This window comes from Pygoscelis adeliae, unplaced genomic scaffold, assembly GCF_000699105.1.
Source record: "Pygoscelis adeliae isolate BGI_AS28 unplaced genomic scaffold, ASM69910v1 Scaffold38, whole genome shotgun sequence".
NCBI lineage: Eukaryota > Metazoa > Chordata > Aves > Sphenisciformes > Spheniscidae > Pygoscelis > Pygoscelis adeliae.
Window position 1 is genome coordinate 18,672,161 of NW_008825614.1, and position 16,391 is coordinate 18,688,551.

The window sequence follows — 16,391 nt, forward strand, 5'->3', positions numbered from 1 at the left end:
TGAGTTAGAGTTGGTCGTAAAACAGGTCTGGGGAATTATTACAAACTTTGATTTGGGGCTGAGGCAAGCCAATGATAATATTTTTTAAGGTTTTCTGAGATTTTTAGGTGAGCTTGACAAAATGTAAAGAACAAGTGAAGGGGGGTCCCAGTGCAAAATATCGAAACACTGTCCTGTTCTCCCCAGGAGCCGACTCAGCCCAAGGTGTTTCCGAGGTGCAACAAGGCACCACCCAGAAAAAGTAGGAAGAGAAGACAGAGAAGACAAGTGCAGGTTGCACTTCTGCAAGGAATGGATAATCTTAGTCTTAGGCTGGGGCACCTGGATACCACACGTGTGCATCTAACAAATGATACTAGCAATAGCGTAGTTCAGATACTTTCTAAAAGAGCGAATGTTAATGTTTCTTTTAAGGTAGTTTTACCGTGTTTTGGTCAGGACAGAGATGTGCTACTATTGATCTGATATTATTAATCTATTACTATTCATCTACTCTGCCTTACAAGAAATCTAGGTGTTACTGTACTGTTAGCTGTTTGTGACGTATTAGAGTCTGGGACAGGTGAAACGTCCTACTCAGGGTGAGGAAATAACACCTTGATATTACTAGAGGCTGATAAAGGAGCAGTCCTGGTAGTATTTTCCCCAAAGAATTCCCAGCTGGATTCCTAAGGTTGTTTAGATGGTGGTTTTAATCTAAAGAGACGAATTCGTATGAAACAGACTGGAAGCTGAGTTCGGTGCTTTATCGGCACCAGATATCTACTTTGCAGTGTTGGCACGCAGTAGAGCTGGATCGTCACTTACCACCCAGGGTTTGCTGCAGAAGTTGTAGATGGAGTAGAGAGAGTTGACCGTGTGGATGCCACCGTACTGGAGGCCGATGATGAGGCTGCGGAAGTCCTCTCCCAGCGCCATGCTGTAGGCGTGCTGCCGGATCAGGACAAAGTCTGGCTTGAAGGACCTGGAAGAGATGAAGGGAGTGACATTTTACTTTCAAATGCTCAGCAACACTTCTAGTCTCTCCTTGTTTCTTTGCCATCCTTCCTCTTTCTTTTCATTAACACATGTTGCTCTTTGGGCCTCTCGTCATGGGTTGCTTGCGTTAGAAGGTAACAAACTAAACAAAAAACCCTAGTAATTAAAAAAAGGAAAAATCCAACATAGCTGCACGTGTGGGAGCATACAAAGAGGCCAAACAGATTTGCTGCAGTTTCCATGTCACTCAGGCATGCGCAGGAACAAGCCACAAGCGGAGCCAAGGGTCATAAATTCACTGGTGGGGGGATTCTCTTTTCTTTCTAAAAGCTTGGCCATATTTGGCAAGCTCATTGCAATGTGCGACGCAGATGAGGGAGAAAGTTTGTTTTCTGATGATTGAACTCAATATTGAAGCAATGCCCAGTGGGTGGGAAGATCATAAGGGATTTCAAAAAGCTATCGTACACATCCATACATTGACATACATTCCCTGTTTAATCAGTTTACTACATACGCAGCACATCCCAGGCTCTTACGGCTATAAGTCAACAAGTAAAGGGCAGGCATGGTAATGTAATTAATCAAATGAGCAGAGCCCCTCATCCAGTGCTGTGACTCATGGCGTGGACTTCCAGAATATTATTTAGCAAGACTGGAGCAGGGACTCCTATGGTTCAACAGCAGCAACTCTCAGCAAACGCACAGAAAAGTGAGGCATTTTCTAGGTAAGCCAACAGGCGACGGATTATCTTTCAAACAGCCAGATTTCATTCCTTGCTGACGCTGTGTCTTCAGAGCCATTCAGGAATCTCTGGAAACAGCAGCTGGAAAGAAACTGATCCCAAAATGGAGCTCAGCAGTTCGTTCTCAAAGGCATGGAAGGGGCTTTTCCACTGAAACAGGGGATTATTTTATACTTTAACAGAGGTTGCATCAAGGACATTGGAAAAATTTCCATGCTGTATTAAAGTTTTTCAGAGAAATGAGCTCTGTAACCAGGTCCCATTACCTCACTACCCTCGAACATTTTCCTTGCTAAGAGACTATAATTTCTATCCTTGGGATGTATGAGCTGGAAATACTTCGGGTTTGTAGCCCCTATTTATATTTCCATCATTCTGGCAGGGAAATCCGAGATGGTAACTCTGGGCCAGATTGTGGCAACAAACACTGTATACAAAACCCAGCACAGCTTTGTTGTTTTAAAACTGTTCATTTTGTTTGTTGGCCTTGGACTTTCATTATCGCCTGAGACATGGTGAGGAGCGATGCATGCTTTTGTGATGCAAGAGGCTAAGCTTTGGAAATGTTGTGATTCCCTCCCATGGAGTATTTTTAAACCCAGGCACGTTCCCTAATGTACTTGGCACCAAAGGTGGTGCTTTCCTCCAGCAGCAAGACGCATAATGAGCATCAGGAGGGCTGCGCTATCACTGTGCAGCTGATTTATGGACCTCCCTGGTGTCAATAGGGGTGAGGCAAGCAGTGACCCCCTGCTGAGGAACAGCAAGTGAATACAAACCTTGGAAAGCTTGAGCTGCTCTATTCTGCTAGACTTGCAATGTAGAAAGTACCCCAGAGGCAGGCACAGGTCCTCAGGAAGGATTAATCGTCTTCCTAGGACCAGGACTCCATATCTGCGCTGAGTTAGTAAACAGTTGTGGTGCCTGGAGGGGCAGGAGCTTCAGGCGTCCCTCATTCATTCGGCTTTCTGAGCATATGAAGAAGAAAATGGTCCCTGTTACAGCTCAAGTCTTTCCCCAGACTTGACTTAGGGAGCAGCACTTACTGGGGCTGCATGGTAAAGGTTCAGACTGTTGCTCCTGTCTCCCCAGAGGAAGCGGCAGTATTTGCCCCTGAACATCTCCCCCAACACCCCGGGGTGGGGACGCGGTGCTGTGGTGGGGAGGAAGCATGCAAATGAGCATGGCCGGCTGGGGGGGAGGACACACAGCGGCTGGGAAACTGCCTTCAGTGGCTTTACTTCTGCCAGTGAAAAGTTTAGAAAAAAAGCTCTTGTTTTTTCAGATCCTGGCAAAGGCAGAGTTTCTCAACTTACAAGATGGACACAAGAATACAGAATTAACATAGAAAAGCCTATTCTCAAACTCTGCATCGTGTAGGAAGGCAGGGCACTCTCTCATGCAGCAGATGAGGAGTGAATCTCTAAAGCGAAGGTGGACACTGAACCCCTGTTTTGAGCCGCGGGACAATGAGGATGTTCCCATGGATACTGAGAACAAGGCAGAGGAGTGCAGGGCCTGGGACTAGCTGCGAATAAACATCAGCTAGAGAGCCCCAGAGTCTGCAAGATGTCTGTAGCGGAGAAACAGAGACCAGTGGCAAAATGTGAGGCGAGGGGCTAGGAAGGATAGCAGGCAGTAAAAGGGAAATGGATAGTCATGGTAGGAGTGGTGGCATGAAAACTGAATAACTGGGGGTACCAGTGATCTGGGGAGAAAAGAGCTTAACTGCTTCACAAGAGGATTCTTGCTTTTTTGGTAGAAGATTACTTTTGCAAGCTACCGCTCATTCTCAGAGTGCAAAGCTTAAGCTAACATAGAGAGCCTTGGATTTGGAATAGCTAGTAGCATAACTGTTTTCTTTGCTAGTTCAACCCAATAACATCTCCCATGACAGAAAGTTGAAATCCTTGGCAGACAGACAAGTTAGGCAGAAGTCCCACATTTGAAACAGTGTTGCCAAAACCTTTGGGTGAACCAAACTCAGTAGCACCAACTATGCTGAGGTCCTAAGCACCTGAGTCCGGAAGGACTAGGAGAGCTATGGCAGGAGCACATACCTTTCCTCTCCACTAGATCTGTCCAGCCAGCATTTAGATGACCACGAGTGGTCTTGAATAAAACTGTACATAGACCCCTGCTAAAGACAGGTCACAGGAATGGGTTTGGTCACAGAAAGAATACAGGAAAGCTCATTCAAACATCTAGTGGGCAGGGAGATGGGATAGGTAAATGGAACTAAAAGTAAACCACAGATTTAAAACATGTCGCTAATAAGCTGTGCTCTGCATGTTGGTGTGGTGCCCTTCCTGGGCTGTGTGGCAGACACCTACCTGAAGTCGTGAATCTTCCTTAGCATGATAGCCAGAGGGATGGAGCTTCCAGGAGAAAGCTGGAGCCCATCTTTGGCGACAACCCTTTTACAGAAGCCCTTCCTCAGACCCCAAGTGCTCAGTTCTCATTTAGAGTTTGGCTCATAGCACTGCCTGGCAAAATAAAGGCCACTAAAATGCATGTAACATGTTCCCAGAGTGGCATAGAATCCTTTGTTTAAAAAAAAAAGAATCCAGGACACTGGAAAAAATTTCATTTTCAGATTGAAATAGCTGGTGAGATTTCATTTTCCTCTGGAATGGAAAGGTGCTTTCCTTTCAGCTCGTGTCGCCACAGGCAATGGCCTCTGCCACACACGGCACGAGCCTTTCAGTGCTCCGAGTGGTGCAGGACTGAACCGGCCACGCCTAGAGTGAAGCAGCCCCCCCCCAGGTCCCTGTGGCTTTTCTCCCTTTGCAGTAGTTGCCTCCTTGTTCCAGATGCTAGCCAAGGCACACGGCAGCTGCTCAGCCTACCCCTCCTCCTGGCAATTGAGATCGGCCAGCGATTACCGGAGTCAGTCACCCCTGGGTGATGACGAGTGCCTGGCTAGGAAGCTGCTAGTGCTGCCAGTCCTGAGCCTGGACTCTGATACTGCGGTGCAGGATGCTTATTTGCATTTAACTAATTTTTTTTCAACTTGTTCCAATGCACTTTAGCAGTCTCTTTCTTTCTTAGTGGTAAAACTATACTTTAGAGACAAACCTAAGTATAAAGCCTGGATCCAAAATACCTAATAGGAAGAGATCTGACTGCAGAATATAATTTCTTAGGTTGGACCCATCTACCCTTAAATCTGTGACAGCATTAGCTGTCTTGGAAATAGTTTTGTCAGAAAGGGGGGAATATAAAACAATTTAAGAGATTCCTGATGTTAAATATGGAAGTTAAACATCTCAGGAGCCGCAGTAGCTATTCTGGTGACCATGTGTCTAACTTCTTTAATTATGAGAAGAGGATCAGCTCTGAAAAGATCATCAATAACATTTCTCTGCAGAAAGCAGTTCCCCAGCCTGCTTTGGGGTAGAGAAGATGATGACAGCAAATCCTGCTGGGAGGTTTCATGCCTTGAAGAGATTTCCTATTTCTTATTTCTGCATATAGCCATAACTCTGGCTTGCTTCCTGGTCCTTCAGCTATTCTCACTGAAGCACAAAGGGCTTCATGGGCATGAAGAAAGAACACACAAGACTAGATTATGTTGTCAAAATACCTTTTAATTATCCTTTCCACTGTGAATAATCACCTGCAGCCAAAGGGTAGATCTGCTTTATACTTTAGCACCCTGGTGGGTTTGGAGAGCTTTTTGCCCATGCTGTGGGAGAAGGATGGGGTCTCCTGCTCTCTTTCTTAAAGAGTGCCAGTCTTAAAAGACACTTCACCCTTCATATCAATAGACAAAGATCTTCCCTGGACACTGAAGATGCACATCCTCACTTCAGGTTCTGTCTACCCTCCATTATTCAAGGGGGCTTTGTTCAGTTTTCTGACATGTCCCAGTGAGCAACACATTCTGACTAAATTATCTTCCAAAGTCTTTCCTATCTGCTTGGCATGACATGGAAAGGAAGAAAAGTGCATAATTAAGCAATATGATACAACAAGCTTTGCATTACTGGCAATTAATGGAACCTTCAGGCAAGCTTGAGGCACAAGTCCAAGCCATAAGTGGCTGCACTACCTGAGAAGTGCAGTAATTCCTCCAAGTATGCAGTACCTCAGGTGTCTGAGAGCTAATAGAAAATGGCATTTACAAATAGGAACAAGTTCTTTTTGTGCTTTACTTGAGTGTTAATAGTATTGTTATTATATTACTGAAAAGTAATATGAAATCTATGACATTTTCAGCTATAATGATGCTAGATTTAATGTTATGTTGGATGTCATAGTAAAATGGAAAATTTTCTAAGAAAAAATCTCATTTCAGTCAAAAGCTCATGTCATATTTTCCACGGAAAGAAGTAAACCCTGCTGGAATTATTCAAAGAATGAATGTGATTACTTTTATGAATAAGGTAACACAGACCTGGTTTTAGAGAAACAAGAAAGCAACATAGAATAAAGAATGACCTCTCTTTACCAGGCTGGAGGAGAGGAGCAGGGCATCTTTAGGGACACTGTAATAGAGAATGGCTGGGGAAAAACCATGGGGTGTGGTGGAGATCAGTGTAACAAAAGCAGCAGGAACCAGGAATCATGGTTGCAGTAGGACCAGTACCACTGTATGCAGACGACGACACCCTGGAGGATGCTCTGGTTTGCTTCTCAGCCACAGACCAATGGTCAATGTGCCATAAAAATCGCATGTCACACACTCTCTTAACTGTATTGTGGCAGTCTGCTAAGTCTGCCATGTATTTTACTTGTAAATTGATCAACCTTGACAAGGAAAAGCATGTGGACCCAGACGATGCCTCAAAGTAGTAACAACCACGCCTGCCAACAGCAGCTTGCCTTCAAAATGGTTGTGACCCAAAGCTTTCACAGAAGGTGATGCAAATACTTTCCAACATCACAGAATAAAGTCATAGAGTAATTTAGGTCAGAGAGGATCTCTGGAAATCATCTGGCCCAACACCCTGCTCATTCCAGGGCTAACTTTAAAGTGGCGTTAGGTTGATCAGGGTCTTGTACAGCCAAAGTTTGAATATTCCCAAGGATAAATATCCCCGGGTATTTGACCACCCTCACTGTGGAAATTTTTTAAAAATTTGTATCTAATTAGAACTTCAACTGCAACTTGTGTCTGTTTTTTTCTTTTCCTTTCACTGCACACCTTCAACAAGAGTCTGGCTTCATTTTCTCTATACCCTCATCTTAGTTGCCTGAAGACTGTAGGTAGATCCCCCTCAGCCTCCTCTTACAGACTGAAAAAACCATCTCTTAGCCTCTCCTTGGATGTTGTCCTGGTTTCAGCTGGGATAGAGTTAATTTCTTTCCTAGTAGCTGGTGCAGTGCTGTGTTTTGGATTTAGGATGAGAATAATGTTGATAACACACCGATGTTTTAGTTGTTGCTAAAGTCAAGCAACACCAGTCAAGGACTTTTCAGCTTCCCATGCTCTACCAACTGAGAAGGCTGGAGGTGCACAAGAGGCTGGGAGGGGGCACAGCCAGGACAGCTGACCCAAACTGGCCAAAGGCACATTCCGTACTGTGTGACGTCATGCTCAGTGCATAAACTGGGGGAAAGCTGGCTGGGGGGGCCGCTGCTCGGGGACTGGCTGGGCATCAGTCGGTGGGTGGTGAGCGACTGCATCGTGCATCACTTGCTTTGTATATTTATTATTATTATTATTATTATTATTATTATTATTATTATTATTATTATTATTATTATTATTATTATTATTATTATTATTATTATTATTATTATTATTATTATTATTATTATTATTATTATTATTATTATTATTATTATTATTATTACTATTACTATTACGATTTTACTTCCTTTTATTTCAGTTATTAAACTGTTCTTATCTCAACCCACGAATTTTCTCACTCTTACTCTTCTGATTCTCTCCCCCATCCCACTGCAGGGGGGAGTGAGCGAGCGGCTGTGTGGTGCTCAGTTGCCGGCTGGGGTTAAACCATGATAGGTGTCTTTAGTCCAGTTCAATGAGCTTGGTGGCCTTTCACCCAACTCGTTCCAGTTTGTCAATGCCTTTTTTGTACTGGGGAGCTCACAGCTGGGCACAGTACTCCAGATGTGAATAGTGTCTCGTTAGCTACACTCTTGCTAATACTGCCCAGTAAGCCATAGGGCTTCTTCCCTGCAAGGGCACACAGGACCTGCAGGCCCTCTTGTGCAGAGATGTTTTCTCTCCAGCTGCCCCCCCAGCAGTACTGGGATTATTCCTCCCTCACCGCAAGTCTTTGCAATTGTCCTTACTGAACTCCATGAGGTTCCTGTTGGCCCATTTCCCCAGTTCTTGAGGTCCCTCTGAATGGCAGCTCCGCCCTCTGGCTTATCTATCGCTCCCCACCCTCCAACTTGTTGCTACCCATGAGCTTGTTGAGGCTGCACTCTGTCTGAATATCAGGTTGTTAATGAAGATCCACCTTGACCAGCATAGTGCAGGTGCAGCAGGACTTGGCCCTTCACTTCTCTGTTTGCCATTCCCTGGAAGAAGCCTTAGTAAAAACCCATGTAGAAAGGAGAAAAATTAAGGCAGGATTGGGAAAAAAAAAAGCCGATCAAGACTGAAACAATCTACAACAGTCTTTAATCATTCTTGCATTCAGTCCAGGATTAACTAATTAATGAGTGCTCTAGGCCCTGGCAGCACATTTCTTGTTGGAAAGAATTAGTGTAAATGCAAAAGGGGCCAGGGAGTAGTTTAGTCTCTGAGATGCTCCCCACCCTGGTCTACTCAGAGTGACTTTTGCTTTCTGGCAGCTGCCTGCACACCAAATGTTTTCCCAATAACTGTCAGCATCCTGCCTGCACTTCGCCTGGGCGCCAGCTGCTGGGGAGGTGAAGGGGGACATTATTCATCTGGGAGATCAGTAAACCCCAAAAGGAGAAGCAGGTCTCCAAGCAGCCATTTAGCAGCAGGAGCTGAAGTGAAAGCAACTGAGAATAAATACGTAAATAAGCACACCCCAACTTCTCTTCTCTTTTTTAGCTCCCGCTCAAAAAAAAAGAGGATGGGGACAGGCAGGTGAAGAGGGGGGAGATATTAGTGAAAGATGAGGGTAAATCATCCCCCCTGTGGGAATAATTTCTCGGTTTATAAATGTTTACTGGAGGTGTTAAATTCATGTGTAACTGCAACTTGCCAGGGTCTACCTTATTTGACACCTTGTCCCAGCCCATTGCCTCTGCAGGGTATTTCGGTAAGGGAAGTGGTCATGTGGCACATTGATGTTTTGCGTAAAGTGCACTTTCAAAAGCTTACATGCTGTTACACACACTTCTCCATTACATTTACAGATTGCCATGCCATCAATACAAAAATATTGCCCAAAAGTTGCTCAGTGTTAAATATATAGCACATATTGTAGTATACCATGTGGCACATTCTGTCAGTCTTGGGAGAACCATGCACTCAACATATTTTTCCATCTGGCTTCTAGAAACATAAAATCTCCCAATCAGTTTCTCCTATTTTTTCTCCCATCTGCATCTTTGCAGAAATTTTCAGAATTTTGGTTTGGGAGCAACAAGAAACTAGAAAAAGACATTCTAAAAAGAATCCCCAATTAGGTCAAGAGTTCAATTTAAAAAGACAGGGACTAGACAGAGCCTAGGGTTCCTCTTTGACACAAGCTTCCTGGAAGATGAGAAACTGGAAAGTGACCAACTGCCTACCAATATGTCCTACATCAGTGTCCAGGGACAGTAGCTACTCCCATGACCTCCCTGGATATTATCCCTGTAGCAGAACTACAAGAAACCACCAACTCTTGTGAATGAATGGTCCTCAAGAGACAAGAAAATATCCGTCTCCTAGCAATGTGCAGCTACTGTGTGGTGAGAAAACATGGCCTCTGTAGGTTAGAAAATCCACATGCCTCTTTCAGGGAGCAGCTTGTCAATGGCCCTGTGGAGTGGATGAACCTAGTGGGACAGGAAAAGGTGCAGTGGGCAGAGGACAGTGTCCTCCCTGGACATCCTGGAGCAGGCAGATCTTTTTTAGCCAGAGCACACGTCTCCTGGGGTCTGCAAGCTCTGAATAGTGGGAAGACATCTGCTGCTGGGCTGGCCAGTTTCTTCCCTGCTCCTCCCATGTAAAAGGATTTGTTTCCTCATGCTGTGATTGTACTGCAGCTTGCAGTGCAAAAATATGCTTTGGGAAAAAAGCACTTTCAGGTCCTGGTCTCTTTGGGATGGTGATTCAACGGGCTGCCGTCCTGTTATCAGAGCGCAGAGCATAGTAGAAGCACTGAATCAGCTGGAACCAACAGGAAAGTCAATGTTAATTAAAGGAATGAATGGGCTTGTACGGAAGAATCAGAGCATTCAATGACCCCACCACAGCTGCGAGTGACAAGGGCATATCACCTAGGGCGAGCAGGGTGAGACACACACCTTCTTATACAGACCGGCCAAATTCAGGCAAGACCTGTAGGAATAAACACCACTCCATGGCAGAGATCCTTCCCTATAGCAAGGCTTTGTCCACAGCACTCAGCTTCTCTTTGCTTTGCTGTCAGTTTTGTCACACCTCCCCACTTGCCAGGGCCATTGCTTCACGCAGGGTCCTCCCCATTTCAGACCCTGGGCATCTCCTAGTCCATCAAGCTGTTGTCTGTACTGTGGTATTACAGTGAGTCTGCATACCACACTGTAAGTGGTCTGCACACCGCTGTGGTAGGTCCCATGCAGACACACAAAAATGTGCTTTCTCCCCTGGATGATCAGCCCCAATGGCAAAAGAGCCAGCTCCACAGGGAGACAGGAGATGAGAGCAGTCTGGTGCATGATTAATTTATATCCTTAAAAGTCTGAAATGCTCCCAAAGACATTAGTATTCCCCATGCAAGAAAGCTGTCCAGATTTTCAACATATCCCTGCCTTATTCCCACATCTACTGGAATTAATAGCTGAAGGCTTGTAAAGCCCAAAATGCAAACACAAGACTGCATTTAATCTAATGCAGAGGCTGAGATCATAGTTCAGGAGTCTAAGTGTTGTCAGAAGCAGAGACAGCCCAAATTCTCATTTATGCTAAGACACTTTTATAATATCCTGAAAGCATGAATGCACCTCAGAGTGGGTGCAGTGCCAGCACTGACAGCCTCTTTGCACTGTGGAAACATTGGTATGAAGGGCCCTTCAGAGAAATGAAGACAAGTGAAAATGAAAATCCCATTCCTTACATCTAACCCCAGTAGAGGTGACACAGCCCAAGAGCTTTCTGAGGTAAATTAGACTCCAGACAGTTCACTCTGTGTGTGTCTGTGTGTGTGTGTAGACCTGTGCAAAAGGAAGTTGCGCATGCACTGGGAGGAGGATGAAGAATCCACCCAAGTGTTTTAAAAGCAGGCATCAGCCCACGCTTGTTTTTTCACACTGCTTAGTAGTCCAGACATCGCACCCAGAAATGACTCCATTTCTCTGTTGAAGGGGTTGCTATGTCTAAGTTGGTGAGGGATCCATTGGGATGAATAAGTGCCACCTCCTGCTTCCCATATTTAACTTTTCACTGGGGAAGCTCTGGTGCCAATTTTACCCAAAGAAGTGCTGGGGTAACAAGGACCAATGTATGAGAGATTCCTCCCGCGCCAGCCCTGGCTAAGCCCAACGCTGCTCCCGGTGCCCAGCTCATCCCCCTGCACTGTCCTCAGGGCACGTGTTGCAGGGCACTGAAATAGGAAAGTGCTTGCTAGAGACTGCATGAGGTACTCCATGGCCAGCTCTTTTTCTTCTAACTCTGAAGAAAATGTGCTGAATAGGCCGATGGACCCATCACATACCATGGTGGAACTGGCACAGAAAAAACACACACAGTTTTTTAGATTTGTTAGATGATAGTCTTTCTCTCCAGTAGCAGATTTCACTGAGACTATCAAATTCCTCACCCCATCCTACAGATGTGCAGAACTTAGTAGCTAAAAAAAGAGGAGGTGGAGACCCAGAATTTTGTTACTGTAAAATGAAATTCTGGGAGCCACACTTGTTTTAAAAATTCAGGCAAGCAAAGTGATGCCTGGCTTCAGTTATGTTGTTTGCTAACTTACTTGTAGCTACTTGTTTCAGAATACACAGGCTAGTAGTCATGGAGGTCTGCGTACTTCCAATTCCTTGCTCTCTTTAATTGACAGTAATGCTTCTAAAGCTCCTTTTTTTTTTTTTTAAATTTGCCTGAGGCAAGTGGTAAGTGTAGGGCTTCAAGGACTGTTACACATTTTTATTAGGGGATTTATCTTCCAGGTAAAAGAACCACGATTCTTTCCTGGTGCAGTTCAAATCAGTTGGCACAGAGTCTAAAAGAATGCCTTAACTTCAAGGTGTCAGAAAGGATCAAGGGATCAGCAAAGAAAGAGCTTTGATTTAAATGTGCAATAGGATGTCCCCAGTTTAAAGAAAGAACTAGGAGACCTGCTGTAAAATGACAGAATTTAATAGGCTAATAGATTGTTAGATAGTTTATCAGTCAACATAATTTCAAACTGGAGAGAATAGCCCAGTGGTTGTATTATTATTATTATTATTGTTGTTGTTGTTGCTGTTGTTATAAACGTTTATTATTTCATTGATTTAAAATCCACTGGTCTGTAGTATATTCACTGTCTTTTGACTAAACTGCCATGCTCTGTTGCCTTCGCTTTGAAGAGGAGTGTGAAGAAGGCAGGGCTCCTGCAGGCGGGGAATCCCAAATGTGCCTGTTAGCAAGATGCTGTCATATTTCCTTCCTATAACTTGTCAGTGGGATTTCCAAAGACTTTGGGTATTCAAAAACCATGATGTGTATTATACCTTGCCATCTAGAAACATTCTGACTTGTGACTGAATATTTTGCTTAATAATTAACAGAGGCCTAAAAAGTGATGGAAAAAAAAATGTCATCATCAGCAGGGTTGGCGCACACATGTGAGTCAAAGGTGTCCCGTGTGGCATCACCCTGTGGCTGGGCACCCCGAGGGGTGTCTGTGGCCAGGCAGGACACAGCTGCAGGCAGGATGGGGGGGACTTGGAGGGAGTGGGAAGCAAGCTGCAGCCATGTGGATGGGCTGAGAGGCCTCCACACAGCTCAGTAACAGTATGCTCCATAATTCATCTTCTAAAGTGAAGAAGAGTTTTTATTTCTGTAACTTCTAAAGTATTGGTAGGAGTGGCTGTGGAAGTTGGCTGACCTGAGCTCTTAAACTCACTGAGCTGGGCAGGACAGGGGCACATCAGCACAGGCTGTAAACAAATGGCTTGTGCTTGTAAGGACTATAATAATCCATGGACAACACATGCCATATAAATTGGGTATCCAGACAAGTATGTATTTGCCAAATCCACTTCCCACCACACAAATGCATGTGTCCTTAAACATGCATAGACGAAAACAAAAAAATGAACTAATGCCATTCAGAAAAACTTTCATTTTCATATATAAGTATCCACGCAAAAAGGCTAGCTGTGATAACTGTATTTACTGCAAGCAGAAACATGAACACCATGCCCCAGACACTCTTGTGAAATAAATTTTGTCTTCAGTTTCAGTTTAATAGCTCAAGATCTTTCTGCCAGATGTATGAATGGCTTTGGGAGGAAAGGCACGGGAAGGAAAATGAAGATGTGATCAACCTAGGAAATGGTTCTTGGGAAACCTTCCAGTGTCATGAGCAAGCAAACACAAGAATGCATTAGCACAGCACACTGTCTGACAGATGCTCCAGTGGCTGGTTCACGGGACATACGCTTTGTTTCACTGAGAAACAGACATTTGTGGGATGAGAGAAAACAAATGGATGTAACAGACTCATCCTTAAAAGTTTTTAGCAGACGCTTGTGAAATTGTACCAAAGAATGAATGAAGACTTGTGGATGTACTAAGATCTGTCAAGACCTGAAATGAATTGATGGACCACAGTCATAGCTAACTGACAGTGACAAGTGTTGCTTTGCACTGTTTGGACTGGAAATGACATCTTGAGAAATTAAACTGAGGCCAGTGTGCTCAGAATCACTGTTTTTCAGCTGTTCTAATAATCCCTTTCAAAAATATCCCTGCATGCTATATTAGGTGTCTCTATTTCTGAACTAGAAGCAAACAGACAAAACCGTTGATTAAATGTGTGAACAATATTAAACTCGGAGACGCTGTATACACCAAAAAGCGCAGAAGAATTGTACAAAAAGAAGCAGGGAGGCTAGAAAAATGGTTTGGGAATAGCAATGAGATTTCAACAGGAACAAAGAAAAGCTACTGTACCAGAGATGAAATATAGAGTTAGAAGTTGTAATGACAGAAACTCATAAAGATGTAGGCTTGGGAATAAAAGGGTGAAAGGTAATAACATTAACTCCGAATTGCAGGCATTCTGGTGTCAGAAAGAAGGGGAGCAATGCTTTTGGAAAGTGAATTGGGTGTGTGATTGGGGAAGCATTGCTGAGGAAAAGAGTCTGCTTGCAATGACTGCGATTACAAAGTAACACTAGTAGGGACAGAAATCCCCATCAAACAGAGATATGGTACTACCTTTGAGATATACCACAGGGCAAGGCTGGGAGCATTGGGAATGTCTGGCAAAAAAAGGTGATATTTCAGGAACAAATGAGGCTGTGAAGATCAGGATCATGGAAAGGCTTTGTGGCTAATGCAAGGTAGGCTAATGAATGCAAGCCACTGTTTACAATGAAGGTTAGTTGACATTGAAGGAGAAAAAAATCAAGGGAAAGGCAGATGCATTGTCCCTTTTATTGGGAGGCCTGAGGCTAAAAAGGACCTGAAAAGGAGGCATTTGTGGTTGCATGAAGGGTCTAGACTGGAAACAATGACTGTATGGCATAATGTGCAACTGAGACCTGATACAAAACCACCAGTCAGGTCAGTCTTTCCACCTCTTCCAGGAAACCTCGAAGTCATCAGGACTGCGCTGCCCCAGTTCAGATACCTGTCAGACCCTGAGGTCATCCTGCTTGCCCCAACATTGCTCCAGAAAGCCCAATTTTCAAGACAAACTAGTGCTCCTCACCTTACCACCTTGGTGCCATTCCTCATGACCTGCATGTCCACCATGCAGCCGCCCGTGACGTAAGCAGCCAGGTTCAGCTCGGAGAACTCAGCCTGGAGCAGAGCAAAAGGACAGAGAGTTACTCGAGGGCAGCAGAGACACAAACACACGGGCACAGACGCAGAATTGTCTTCGGCTAGAATGTGCCTTTCCTTCTTTTCCTTTTTTTTCTTTTTTTCATGAGGCAATAGGAGATCCAATTACAGCTGATTTGCCCTGGAGGGACTGCGGAAGTATTTACGGCTCCCACACTTGGGGTGTACAAGTACACAGGATTAGGCTTATTGCAGTAATAAGTACTGAAGGAATTAAGAATGAGCAAGCTGAAAAATACATACAGGAAAGAATAATAATAATAAAAAGAGGTAAGGTCATTTGAATTCAAATTCCAAGTTTCCACTTGGAAATAGCCATCTAGAATTATGGCTGAGTTGGCTGTTGTGCCACTGGCCAGCTATAAACCTAATACAAAAGATTTAAACCTCCCTAAATAGCTAAAAAGCCTCATTGTGCTGAGGGAAGGTGATAAGCAGAGAAACCCACCTGATGCAGTTTACTTATTAAGATTTTAACTATTAAAGGGTTAGCAAAGCTGGGTAGGCTATTAACAGTACTGCTCAATTATTAAAACACTTTATATTTTAAAAGAGGTGCGACTTACAAGGCCAGAAAGGTTAGCAAGGAATATTTAAGCTATGGGGAGCAAAAGGCAATGTGCATGGGGGCTATTACAACTGCAGTGGGTGTCAGTGAAGGTTAAGACACAAATCAGAGCAATTAACTGGGCGAGAGTTGTGATAATCCTCCCACATGGCCGCTGGCTCTGCTGTCCCTCAGACAGGAGTGCCGGCGAGACTCGATGGTCTCAGGCCACTCTCAGTAGGAGGAGGATGGCAGGATTAGCTGATCAGTGCTCAACTTAGGCTCTAAATCATAACTCTCTCCTTCATGAGCAAATGACTATACCCCAGGCTAGAATAGCTTATTATTCTGCCATGCCAGTCCTCTCTTTCCAGCACGATGCAAACATACCTGTATGGATTCAGAATCCTGTATTAAATTAGTGCCTGCATATATAAATAATCAGGTTTCAGTTTTTGAGACAGAAAATTTAGTCTTCTCCCTTTGAACAGCTTTTTTTCCCTCTTCCTGTTAATGCATTTCTTTCAGACTTAGTATGATGGAGACTGGGCAGCAGTAAAATCATCGTCTAACCAGTGGCCACCTAATATCAGAGCACTCGGATGGTGTTGCTAATGCCTGTGATTTTATTGATATTCTTGTAGTATTTAACATTCTTCTGATAATTCTACTAGCTGGAACCAAACGATAGTGCCAGGAACAACTTTTATTAAAAAAAAAAAAAGAAAAGAGAAGGAAAAAAGTGTGTTTTGTCCTCATGAGCGCATGGAAAAAACTTGCCAATGGAGAATTAGTGCACCTGTAAAGGCTCAGAGGCCAGACGACAAATGAAAAAATCACTTCCAACTTTCTTTTTTTAAAATCCACATAATTTTAAAGCAATGACCGTGGACTGGTGACCCAATGATGTAATAAGATTTCACGTCTGCGGCCCTGTGTAAACTTTTTAAAGCAATACCCTTAAATGATCTTACAT

General features: G+C 44.0%; 1 protein-coding gene across 2 annotated transcripts in view; it reads right to left on the reverse strand.

Moving 5' to 3' along the window:
• SYN3 (synapsin III) overlaps positions 1–16,391 on the reverse strand; it is a 186,327-nt gene that overhangs the window by 145,888 nt on the left and 24,048 nt on the right. Inside the window, exons 3-5 of one of the 2 annotated variants that reach the window (XM_009332981.1) lie at positions 14,735–14,826; positions 12,147–12,149; positions 808–964 (exon numbers count right to left, since the gene is read on the reverse strand). In XM_009332981.1, coding sequence (XP_009331256.1) covers positions 808–964; positions 12,147–12,149; positions 14,735–14,826 — 252 coding nt within the window. The remainder of the gene's footprint in view (positions 1–807; positions 965–12,146; positions 12,150–14,734; positions 14,827–16,391) is intronic. The other variant, XM_009332980.1, reaches the window with a different exon arrangement.